The 12,131-nt window shown below is 38.5% G+C and overlaps 1 protein-coding gene across 1 annotated transcript; it reads right to left on the bottom strand.

The window, feature by feature from the left end:
* Positions 1-335: 335 nt before the first annotated feature.
* Positions 336-8,576, bottom strand: LOC106093174 (GATOR complex protein MIOS). Its single transcript, XM_013260189.2, has 11 exons — positions 8,402-8,576; positions 7,857-8,030; positions 7,661-7,801; positions 3,593-3,706; positions 2,358-3,255; positions 1,976-2,066; positions 1,646-1,909; positions 1,304-1,581; positions 1,051-1,243; positions 792-997; positions 336-727 (listed from the first exon to the last, which is right to left on the bottom strand). Exons 1-11 carry the CDS (start codon positions 8,514-8,516, stop codon positions 637-639), a joined length of 2,565 nt encoding a protein of 854 aa, XP_013115643.2. The 5' UTR covers positions 8,517-8,576; the 3' UTR covers positions 336-636.
* Between the last annotated feature and the right edge of the window lie 3,555 nt (positions 8,577-12,131).

The following is a 12,131-nucleotide window of genomic DNA, read 5'->3' as shown; positions in this document are numbered from 1 at the left end:
GATGACGAGATCCTTAAATCCGGATATAATGAGCAGTGTAAACGGGGTTTAAACTTTAAATAATTTATACAAACAATATTAAGCTTTCTTGTTAGCTTTTTTTTGTTAATTAACTTGTGTTTTTCTACCGTTTTTATGTTTCCCCAATTCCTTTTTCTACTCTTCTATGTGACTCTTAAAAATGAAGCTAAAGGCCGTTAGATTTTCTAGTTGGTCGTGGGTGCCATTTCATTGAGAGGGAAATTTCATCTATAGGAAATCTATTGTCTGAGACTTTCAGCTGGTAAAACATGACAAATTACGTTCGTTTTGCTATAAAGTAAGATATAGTTTAATAGATAGCACTTCAATTGTTCGCCTACGTTTATTTTCATTCATTAAATATATCAAAAGTATAAACTCATAACATACATATAAAATATATACATATGTACATATTTGGTTGTTTTTAATGTTTAGGTGCGCAGAGCATGTCACTAGATGAAAACTTTAAAATATAGGAAAAGTCTTTTCTTATCATCAACAGGATAAAGTGGAACCAAGTTCCAATTGCAAAAAAATAATCTGATATATACCGAATATGTACCGGAAAATTCCCCATACTTCATATAAAAAGTCTTTCAGTTTAAAGTAGCCTTAAGAGAGATCTCTAGCCGCTTCTGGATTTGTGACGTCCATGTCGAAGCAACGGCAAGAGCACGAAGACACTGGACACTCAGCGTATTGTCTGGAGAGAGAGAGAGTAAATTTTGTAATTCATTTGAACCGGAGTAAATTATTAAATTATATACTTGAACCACTGCATGAGATGCTCGGTATGGCCGCCGTGGCGACACGTTTGACACCAAGAAAACCATTTGGAGAATGGTTTGGATTGCCAACCTAAACTTTCGTGGCCTCCTTCACCAGCTGGATAGGCGTTAAGTGTTGTTCCCATATGTAATAGACACAAGGAACAACGCGGCAGTGGCTTGCGACAACTGGGACAGGATGATAGCTGGACAAGAAAATGTAAATGTGTTTGCCCTTACAACAAAATAAACAAAGTACCTTATTGATATTCGAAGACACATTTCGCATGCGAGCGTCTTCCTGCAAAGCATTTGAAACGGACTTGCCACAAAAGTTGCAAGACAAGTAAACAGTACGTGGGCTTCGAATAGCCGAACGTAAATTTGCTATTTTGATTTCCAATTCGGCGCGTTTCTCCCAGAAGCCCCAGGAATTAAGACAATCCATGTAGCTAAAATAATATTGCATCAATTATTTTGTGAATTAGTGCGTTTCATAAAGTCAGCAGCACCTGTTGATCCAATACTGGATGCGAATATCGTTAAATAGTTCCCGATGAAAATAGTTTATAGCAATAAGGGCCACAGTTTGTATGTCAAATGTGGAGTCCATATACGCCTGTAATATATTGATACCGTCATGAGATTCTCCAGTAAGCAAAAGCCCATTCAGATCTCCCTTTTCCGCAGACTTTTGTATCTGCAACTTGACATATTCCGAAAGCTTCGATTCAGACAAGTATTTGCAGGCAAATCCCATGCGATCAGCCAAAGATATGCCCTCTTCAGTCTGTGACAAGATCAGAAAGTTTTATGGGTTTTGTAGAAATTACACAGTCAGTGACTTAATTTACCAACACAGAGTCAAAATTATCGTTATCAGCTATCAGGAATGAAAATATTGCCCTCAAATGCGGATCCTGTATTTGCATATTTGCCAGTGATCTTTGATTTCGCCAGGCAGTACTTGTACGGTCAGCGTTGAAACTGGAAAGAGCTATAGCTGCAATGCGAAACATGCTTGGGTCTCTCGATTGATCCACTGCTTTGGACAAAATATCACAAGCTGCAAGAACTTTCAGGTGAAAAACATAAATCATTGCAGCGCGGCTAAATTCCTTGGGGATAAACAAGTAATCAAAAAAAATTACATCAATTCAACAATAAATCAATCAAACACTTACCTTATTTTCACACAAAGTGTTTATGAATCGCTCCAATTCTTGCTCTGAAGCCCAACCACATAACTTTAAAGCTGTGTCACGTTGATCACTTCTGTAAAATATATTCTAGAGTATTCATAATATTATCCATCTATTGGTTTGCCCAAAAAGTAATTGCGGATTTTTTAAAAGAAAGTAAATGCATTTTTAATGAAACTTAGTATGAACTTTAATCAAATATACTTCTTTTACACTTTTTTTCTAAAGCAAGCTAAAAGTCACAGCTGATAACTGACAGAAGAAAGAATGCAATTACAGTGTCACAAGCTGTGAAAAAATTTGTCAACGCCGACTATATGAAAAATCCAAAAGCAATTACTTTTTGGGCAACCCAATATTTTACCTGTAGCAGACTAAGTTATTAGAGTTGTTTATGAAATCTGGCCACTGTAAAACATGCGACTCAATTCTGGATGTATTCATAAATGCTGTCGATGTGTGGCTTAAGCCAATGCCCAATACACTTTTCAATCCGATCAATTTTTCTTCGCTGCGATACAGGTTGGCCAAACTTAGCCAAACCGTTTTCAAGTACGGAGTCAAATGAAACTCTCCGCTTAAACGTTTGCCATCCATTTTCAAACCATAATCACTCAAGGCACGTTCCCTAGTCTCATCGACAAGATCCTCTTCCAAAAGCTTGTCATCGATAACCTGAAAATTTAATGAGGAATTTGCATTGGCCAGTTCCGATGTGCTAGTTTGGCTAGTTTCGCTGCTATGGACTGGTGTATTGGCAGCAGAGAGTGGGCGCTGCAGCAAAAGAGGCAACTTTTTGTGATTACTGTAGGCCGTCAGTATGGACAGGGGTAAACGGAAATCCATGATACTGCCTGTCTCGGAAAGTAGCAAAGCTCTTTCGAAATCAATGTTGTGCCATGACAAGGCGGTTAGCGTATAGCCTTTGTGTGACGCGTGATGTTTGGTATGGAATGGCAGTAGCTGCTTCTTAACACTATAAACTTCCCGAGTTTTTTCCACATCCACACAGCGTATGTCATATAATGAGATGTAGGGGGACTCGCGTTGCAAAGATGACAGAAGGCTGGATCGAGTTGGACACCAACTTATCTGCAAATGATTTTTGGCCGATTGAATTTGCTTTATGGAAGCATCAATAGACCTTAAGTCCCACAGCATAATGACAGAATCGAAAAAACTACAAAGGTAGTTTCCATTTGGCGCCACTCCCAATCCATAAACGGTTTTAGTTTGTATAGACTGGCAGGTTGCAGTACTTTCTGGTATAGAAACGCAAAAAAAAAACAACATTACATATTAGTCCAAAATTGTCAGTAGTGGCATAGAAGAGTACAGTGGCATAGAAGAGTACAGTGGCATAGAAGAGTCTACATACCCGTCTCATTCTCAAGTTTATAAATGTCGGTAAAATGGTCATTGATTACGAGCGTTATTGTTAGGTTAAAATTTATTTGGTAAAATCCTATCCTAGTTATCTAACTGTCATTTATGCGGGCATATGTAGGTAGACTTATCTGTGACACTGTATCTGGGTATTGCAAGTTTTAACGGATAACATAAAAAAGGTATTGGCAAAAACTACAGATGTGAGCTTACGTCTTAGATCGAAAAGTTTAATATGTTTTTGATTCATTCCTGCAATAAGGACGTGATGATTTTTATCCCAGCATAATGAGTGTGCAGACTCCGATACACCGAAGAAACTTGAACCTGCAAACAGATGAAAAAATAACAGGTAAATATGAAACATGAATAAATATGAATATGACTTTGATAGGCTTAGGAAAAAAAGATCTCAATTTAATTAAAAAGTGTGTTGCTGCTATTCCAATTGGGTATTATTGGGTTGCCCAAAAAGTAATTGCGGATTTTTCATATAGTCGGCGTTAACAAATTTTTTCACAGCTTGTGACTCTGTAATTGCATTCTTTCTTCTGTCAGTTATCAGCTGTTACTTTTAGCTTGCTTTAGAAAAAAGTGTAAAAAAGTATATTTGATTAAAGTTCATTCTAAGTTTTATTAAAAATGCATTTACTTTTATTTAAAAAATCCCCAATTATTTTTTGGGCAACCCATACATTGGAAATGTACTCGTTCATCACAAATCGAAATAAAATTGCTTGCCTAAGACTCCGAAATTGTTTTAAGACTCGAATAACCGCCGTTTAACAGCAACATCGTCTGGTAGTGGGCAATACTATGGAACGGGGGAGGGATGTATTCTTTTAAGTTATAAAACTACTTTGTAAAATATACAGTCACATTTGTTGAAATAACTGGATACCTAATATTGTACATTTTTCTGAATTCTACACACCACTATTTTATTCAGACCAAAAGAATAGATATAGTCTATCGGTAATGGGCCCTTCGTCGCTGGTGATTAAGATTTAGTTTGTGATTTTTTTTTTTTAAATTTCCTGCCAATCATCAAGGGATGGGCAGACAATTTGCGACAGAATGCAAGGTGGGTCTCTTAGGCAAGCAAAACCAAGGTTTGGTCGCGGTCAAATAGGAGGTCTGCAACAGGAGGAACTCTCCCTGTGGTGGAGATTGACAAAGTCTCAGTGACAAGATTGGCGAAGACAGGAGGCATGGCGTTCTACGGGACCAAGACTGTCTTTTTCATGACTGGGAAAGGCAAAGATCCTAATATCAAAGCATGAGGCAATGCAGGGCGATGAGACCATCACCCACTCTCAAGAAGCCCATTTACTAAAGAACCATTGATGGAGGTCACCCTTGGTAAACAATTTACATGTTCTGCAACAGGATTATTTATCAAATAGGTCTAGGTGTAAATAAGCTCGATGCATTCACGTATTACATAACAGATTTGGTCATCGCGAATTGAAAACAATCAAGAATGCCGTTCAAGTTAATTTGGTTTCCAACGTTGAGCTGAAGCATTACAGCTTTTCCAATGATTGTGATGCTTGTTAACCATTTAACTGGCTCGAAAAGAATTTCCAAAGGCCACACAGAATAGATTAGCATGTATCAGCTGACTTATATGGACCCACGCAGGAGGTATCTCCTAATGAAAATAAATATGTCCTTGCCATTATCTATGATTTTGGTTCTAAATTAGCAAAGTCAAGCTCTGGAAAGATAAGAGAGCGCGTCGGATATACCGAAAATTTATTCCAAAAGCGTACAAGGTTTGGAGAACTTAAGAGGTGGCGAGTTTAAGAATAAAGACGTTGACAATTATGTGAAGAGCAATATAAATGTTCAACATTTTACAGCGCCCTATACAACTGAGCAGAATGGTGTCGCAGAGAGGAGAAATATAAGTCTTATCGAGATGGCTCATACAGTGATGATTCGATCTGGTTTACATGTGAAATATTGAGCTGAAGTTAATGCCGCAAACTACTTGCAGCAACAGGTTACCATATAAATCAATTGGTGACACCCACTTTGAACTCTGTATTCTAAACCCCCATTAATGGAACACATTAAAATATTTGGATGTGAAGTTTAATATCATATCAATTAGAAATTTCGACAAAAGTTTGACATTGTAGCAAGGAAAGAAATATTGTTTGGATGCTATAACGAAAAGCGTGTCGAATCTTGGACACAGAACTAAAATAATAACAGCCAGAGACATGAAATTTATTGAAATTTCAGCAAACAACTGACAACAAACAAACATCATTTTGCAGCAGAAGCAAGAGAAAATAAATCTTAACAATCCCACGGCAGCCGGTTCTACGTACCGGATTGAGCCGTTGAGATCATTCATCGGCAAGGGTTGTCGCCTTCGTGTACAACAAACTGCTATAACAACAACAAAAATAAATCTTAACAATAGTGTCTCATAAACTTTGTGTTGTAGTGATGAAAAATTCAATTTCCAAAACATATCAACTAGTGTGAGCGGTTGAGATGTTTTTCAAAACCACATAATGTCATATCTACATTGACTCGTTTTGCTTATGTCGTTTTGGAAAACATCTTAACCGTCCACACTGAAACTTGGTATAGTTTTGTTTTTGGCCCCGTTAAATTTTATTTAGGATAGTTGTATTTCCGATTTCATTGGAGTTTAGAAGGATAAGTTGTATTAGCCCCTTCTGAATCATTGCGAAGCGTCGCATAGGTCCAGTTGTCGGTATGGCTCCGTTCTCCCGGTGTTATCCCTTGAAGCCATGAAGAGTAAATAATCCGATTTCCTCTTCGCCTGTTCGCCCCTTTTAAGGTTTTTTAATTTTACTTATGTGGATCTCTGGGAATTGCAAAATGGTCATGTGTTCAGAAAAAGTGGTCATATGTGTGTGGATATAGCTTCTATATAAAATAGGCTTGAATTAATGAGTGTCGAAGTTTAGCTGCGAGCTACCGGGCGAGTCCACATGTTTCGGATAGTGGAATGCTCCATACGAAGTAGCTGCGACGGGAGTCGCTGAAAATCAGCAGTATCGAGCGGAAGCTCAGTTAGAGAAGGTGTGCCACCGGGTGCCTATGATATGCTCGATATGACAAGGCGAGTTATTGGCGTCTTTAAATAACCAATGGACAACCTTGTTCCCGCGGCGATCGATGGAACGGGAACGAGCATGCTCACATACAGGAGATTGACGAGTATCGCCACCTCCACATCACAAAGAGGCTACGACAACAACAATATCTAAAATATCAGTCCAGTGGGCTAAAAAAACGCAACGATAAGAGACTTTCTTTTGATGTTCTCTCCGGAGTTCGAATTCAAGCATGTGAGGTTATCGCAGAGACTATCCAAATCGTCATCTTGTGGATAGATATCCACCGCCATGAAGCCTTAAGGTAGATCTACATGATCTAGAGCGTGAGGTTCAGCGTTACAAGAGAGAACCTCTAGATCAAGCGGCATACCAAGCAGGTCTAAACAACATTCATACCGGGTGAATATAGTCCTTGGAGAACGACCGCCTCCCGTTGCACCTGAAGAAATTGACCTCCCCCGGCAAACCAGATTAGTTCTGGCTCAATTACGCTCCAGGAGATGCAGCCGCCTCAACTCCTACAGAGCAAGGATTGATGCCGACGTGCAAGATGTATGTCCCAATTGTAACCAGGGACCGCACGATACACGTCACCTGTTTATATTCCCGGCCAGACCCACTCGACTCAGACCCAGATCCCTGTGGACGCACCCCATCTTAGTCGCAGAGTTCCTGGGTCTTGACACTCAACAAAAACTAGCAGACGAAAGATAGAACACAATAAACTGCTACAACAACAACAACAAGGCAATCAATCTTACTTCGCGCTACGGTACCCTGCGTAATGGTTTTGAAGACCAACTCCTCAATATAAGTGTATCGGCATTGATGTTATGTAAGTTAAGAAATCAACTCGAAAATATATTAGAAAACATACACATTGCCCTGACAAAATAATGCGCAGTACTTTTAAGTAATGTAAAGAACCTGGTAGACGTCTTTAAAAACCAATCTTACTATAAGGTTAGGTTAGAGTGACAGTCTATTTTCTCAGACTTTTTAGTCCATTCTGATACCACAGTAGCGACAGAACAATAGTCTTGTTAGAATAGACCGGATTAGAGTGTAACCCCGCACTGGTAATCCGAGTGCAAAGTCTCAATGCAACATCTACAGCGTTACAAATGATAATATTCTAATGTGTTTTTGGATCCGGTGACTCTCAAAAACTTACCACTCTCTTTTGGCAAACCTCTTTCTATATCCCATATTGTAATGCAAGAATCGGAACGATAACGATCATGTCCAATAGCCAATATATTAGGGTTCGTTTCATTCCATGCCAAGCACAGGCACATTCGCTGTTGTCGTGGAGCTAAAATAATAAAACAAAAATTACTTTCTCTTAAAATAACCTATTCAGTACTTACTGTATTCCCAGCTATTGTCCGCCACATCGTGAAAGTTGCATATGCCTATTTTGCCATCACCCAAGCCAACGGCAATAGTTGGCCTGTCCTTGTGGTACGATGGTTGAACACATCTAGCATATTGGTAACGGTTTTCAATAGCCTTAAAATTTGCGGATATATTAGGAAGCCGAGCTTGAATAAGGGAAAATAGAATTAGAAACTTTTGGAAACTAATTTAAAGAAAAATCTAGTCAGAATAAACTTAATAGAAAATACACTATTGGTATGGTAGATCATTTTGGCAAGTTGCCGTTCATACGAAAAAACAAAAATTTAACTTGTTCAGGAAAGCCAAACCAGTAACTATCTCGTAGGGCAATGTTGTTGTTGTTGTTGTTCGGAGGAAGTACATACGTCTGTAGGAAGTTGTTTAAATGCTTCTCGACAGTTTGCAAATTTACGTTAAATAGTTATTCAAAGGCCTTTTAGATAGATCGGTGGTTTGGACATGCAGATCAATAGAGGTTGTAAGCAACACCAAGGCTTTGGCATTCCGGCTTTACCTTTTATGTCAGTCTCGCCTTTGCGCACTTCATACAAATTGATTTCCTGGCCCCATGTAACAAATTTGTCGGGTATATTAGGAAACCAACTTAAGCCATGAATGTTGCCACTCATTCTTTTTTTCTCTTATCTCCAATTTACACTAATTTGTCTAAACAAATAAACATTTGACTAGTGAAGGCAGATAGGCTTTTTATCGAAGTCGATAATTGTTGACTCTAAAACGATAAATGGTAATCGATAACAATAGTATCGAATGTGGCAGGCAGGTACAACCTCAGCAGGCTGGTACAATCTCAGCTGGCTGGTACAATTCCAGCTTTGGCGCAATGTTCGTCCTCACGCCTAGTACCAAGCCAAATGTAACAGTAGCAGTTGGCCAACAACAAAATATGGAGAGCACTATCTGTCAAAATCAGTGATTAGTGCAACTCTGATTTTGAGTACGTTACTAGTTGACGCCATTTTTCTGTGCTTTTGTGTCAAAACGCGCTATAAAAAATGGCGATGAGCAAAATAATAGCGACATGTTGCTGCATCAGGATAAATTTCGCACAATTTTAATTGGAAACGTAATTAAATGCTCACGAAATGCTCCGAATCAACTCTGCTTCAATACTGTTGTGTGTTGTTGTTTGACTTTTGTTTGTGTTCTGACAAAGAAAAAGAGTCCGTCTCATTTCACAATAATTTAACAGGCACTTTCTCTGTCAATGAAGTCAGTACTAGGCTTTATAAAAAATGGTGACGGAGAACATGCGAACACCTTCCGTACAAATTTCGCTTCAGCCGAATTTTCGGTTGCAGCCAAGACATTTATGTATCCACTGGAAAATATTTGCTCAGACTATGAGGGTTGGTATTCTATTCTGCTCTTGGAATAGTAGCGGAAATTTTGCAATTTTTCCGCGAGCGGAATTTGACAACAATCAAATGTTTTTGTTTCCATACCAAAACATTTCTTTTTATCTGCACTTATTGTTTTCTCTATTTAATTTATTTTTTCGCAAATAAAAAAAGAAACACGAATCATGGAAACCAAATTTTTATAAATTGTGTTTGCTGCTGCTATGGCTTTAAAACATAGGGTATATAAGTTTTAACAACCTCATTCACTATCAGCTTCACTCAGGAAACTAAGGCCCATTTTGTCTCCCCGAAAGATTCAAGAAGAGCAGAAGAACAATGATAACATTTACGTCAGTACAATGCCAGACGTTAGAATGGAGAGGATTAGGAGCCAACTTGGATGACGAACGGCCAGGCGGTCTGGATGAGTTCCCCCCAATATGCCATTTAAAGCTATAGTAGTCAAGAATGGCGAAAGGACTATTGCACGAAAATATTTTAGACAGGAAAATATGTGTTTGTGTAGCCATAATCCTTACTTTCGCACTTTCAGGGCAATCCCATAATAGGTGCTCAACCGTCTATGACTCCTCCTCATCCACACAAATGAAGCTTAAGTCCGCCATGTGTCCAGCGCAAGATCAAAGTCCTGACATTGCAATGGCTTTTCAGGACTTTCAGTAGTGAGAGCGGCAGCTGCTCACATCTAGGAGAGGTCCCCTGAACATACCAAGTTACCTAGGATTGGTGAATAGTACCAACTTGATCTTTCGGGGGCTTACGTCAAGCCCATTGGCCAATTTTGGCAGCATACTATAGGCAAATCGAATTTTATTCGCCCTGTTTACAAATTTTGACATACCAAGAAAGATGCTTTGTTGTAGCAATTCGCATTTAACTTAGGCCACCTTATTAAATACGCCTTGTGTCGATTATTATTTAATACAGAAAAAAATCAAAAAATTCAAATTTACAGAAAAAGAAAGAAAGATACACATATTGAAAGCTATTGGGTTGCCCAAAAAGTAATTGCGGATTTTTCATATAGTCGGCGTTGACAATTTTTTTCACAGCTTGTGACTCTGTAATTGCATTCTTTCTTCTGTCAGTTATCAGCTGTTACTTTTAGCTTGTTTTAGAAAAAAGTGTAAAAAAGTATATTTGATTAAAGTGCATTCTAAGTTTTATTAAAATTGCATTTACTTTCTTTTAAAAAATCCGCAATTACTTTTTGGGCAACCCAATAAGATTGCAGAACCCTAAACACGTGGATTACGCCATAGTTTCCTTCACGGGAAAGGAAGTTATGCATATTTAGAAAATTCAAACGACGCAGACTGCATGACGCTGAGAGCGGAATTCTGCTTGCGGCATGTTCTTAGATAGTTCTCATCTATATTTTTAGCGTCACCCTCAGTCTAGATGCGAAGTTCAAATTCTTTACCCATATAAAGGCGTATTGAATAAGGTGGGCGCATCACCACAGCTGATGGAACTGCAGGCGTGTCCACAGGTTGCGAAATGAAAATAGGAGCTTTAAAAACAATTTTCCTAAATAATGGAAAGCTACATTTCAAATATTTAAGTGTATGTAGAAGTCCTATTTCTGTGCAACAGCGCTAGGTGTACAAGAAAAGGATTTGCTGCCGAAGGAAATGCAAATATTTTAAATTATGACTTTTTTCATTAAACCGAATTGTAATGCGCGAGGTAACTATGAGTGTAGCATGCAACTGTCTGAGTCAACTCTTTGGTGGCAAGCTCGTTCCGAGCAAAATTGTATCCTCACGCATATGAGGTCCAGCTTCCGGCTCAGGAAGCTATTTTGCAGGTTCAAGAAAGCTATTTTGCTCGGAGTGAGCCAAGAAAATCACATCATAGCTATTACTTTAGAAATGCGTGCTAAGATAGAGAAGAAAACAACGAAAAACTGTGAAAATTTTAAAATGTGGTTCAGTTGCATAGATGGTTACATCTGAAGTTCCCCTCCCAAACATGACCATGTAGGAAACCACCTATAATCAACATGGTCCCTAATACCCTCAACCTATCACCGTGTAAGGAAATCAAAAAGAACAATAAATTAGAAATTCGTAGTGGTTTATTTAACCAAATTTAAAAATATGAAAAAATTTCATTAGAATTAGACATCGCAATACTTCAATTCAATATTTATTTCGATATTAAACAATATTTAAGGAAACCTAAGACTAAGTAATTGATAAAACAAGTAAAAGCGTGCCAAATTCGGCCGGACCGAATGTTATATACCCTCCACCATGGATCGCATTTGTCGAGTTCTATGCGCAAACAAAGAATATTGAATAAGAACTGTTATGCTTTTGAAGCTATATCAAGGTATAGTTCGATTCGGACCACAAATGAATGCTGAACATTGTAGAAGTCATTGTGTAATATTTCAGTTCATTCGGATAAGAATTGCGCCTAGTAGGGGCTCAAGAAGCAAATCGGGAGATAGGTTTATATGGGAGCTGTATTAAGCTATTGATCGATTCAGACCATATTAGACACGTATGTTGAAAATTTCAGCCAAATCGGAAGAGAATTGCGCCCTCTAGAGGCTCAAGAGTCAAGATCCCAAATCGGTTTATATGACAGCTATATCAGGTTATGTACCGAGTTGCACCATGATCGAACTACACGTTCGTTTTGAGGGGTGGGGACGGCCCACCCCTCCACCATAAAATGGGGGTATACTAATTTCGTCATTCTGTTTGTAACACCTCGAAATATGCGTTTGAGACCCCATAAAGTATATACATATATTCTTGATCGTCGGGTCATTTTAAGTCGATCAAGCCATGTCCGTCCGTTTGTCTGTCGAAAGCACGCCAACTTTCGAAGGAGTAAAGCTAGCCT

Source organism: Stomoxys calcitrans, chromosome 3, assembly GCF_963082655.1.
Source record: "Stomoxys calcitrans chromosome 3, idStoCalc2.1, whole genome shotgun sequence".
In the NCBI taxonomy this organism is placed as follows: domain Eukaryota; kingdom Metazoa; phylum Arthropoda; class Insecta; order Diptera; family Muscidae; genus Stomoxys; species Stomoxys calcitrans.
The sequence above is the reverse complement of the archived record's forward strand: the minus strand, read 5'-3'. Positions and strand labels throughout refer to the sequence as shown.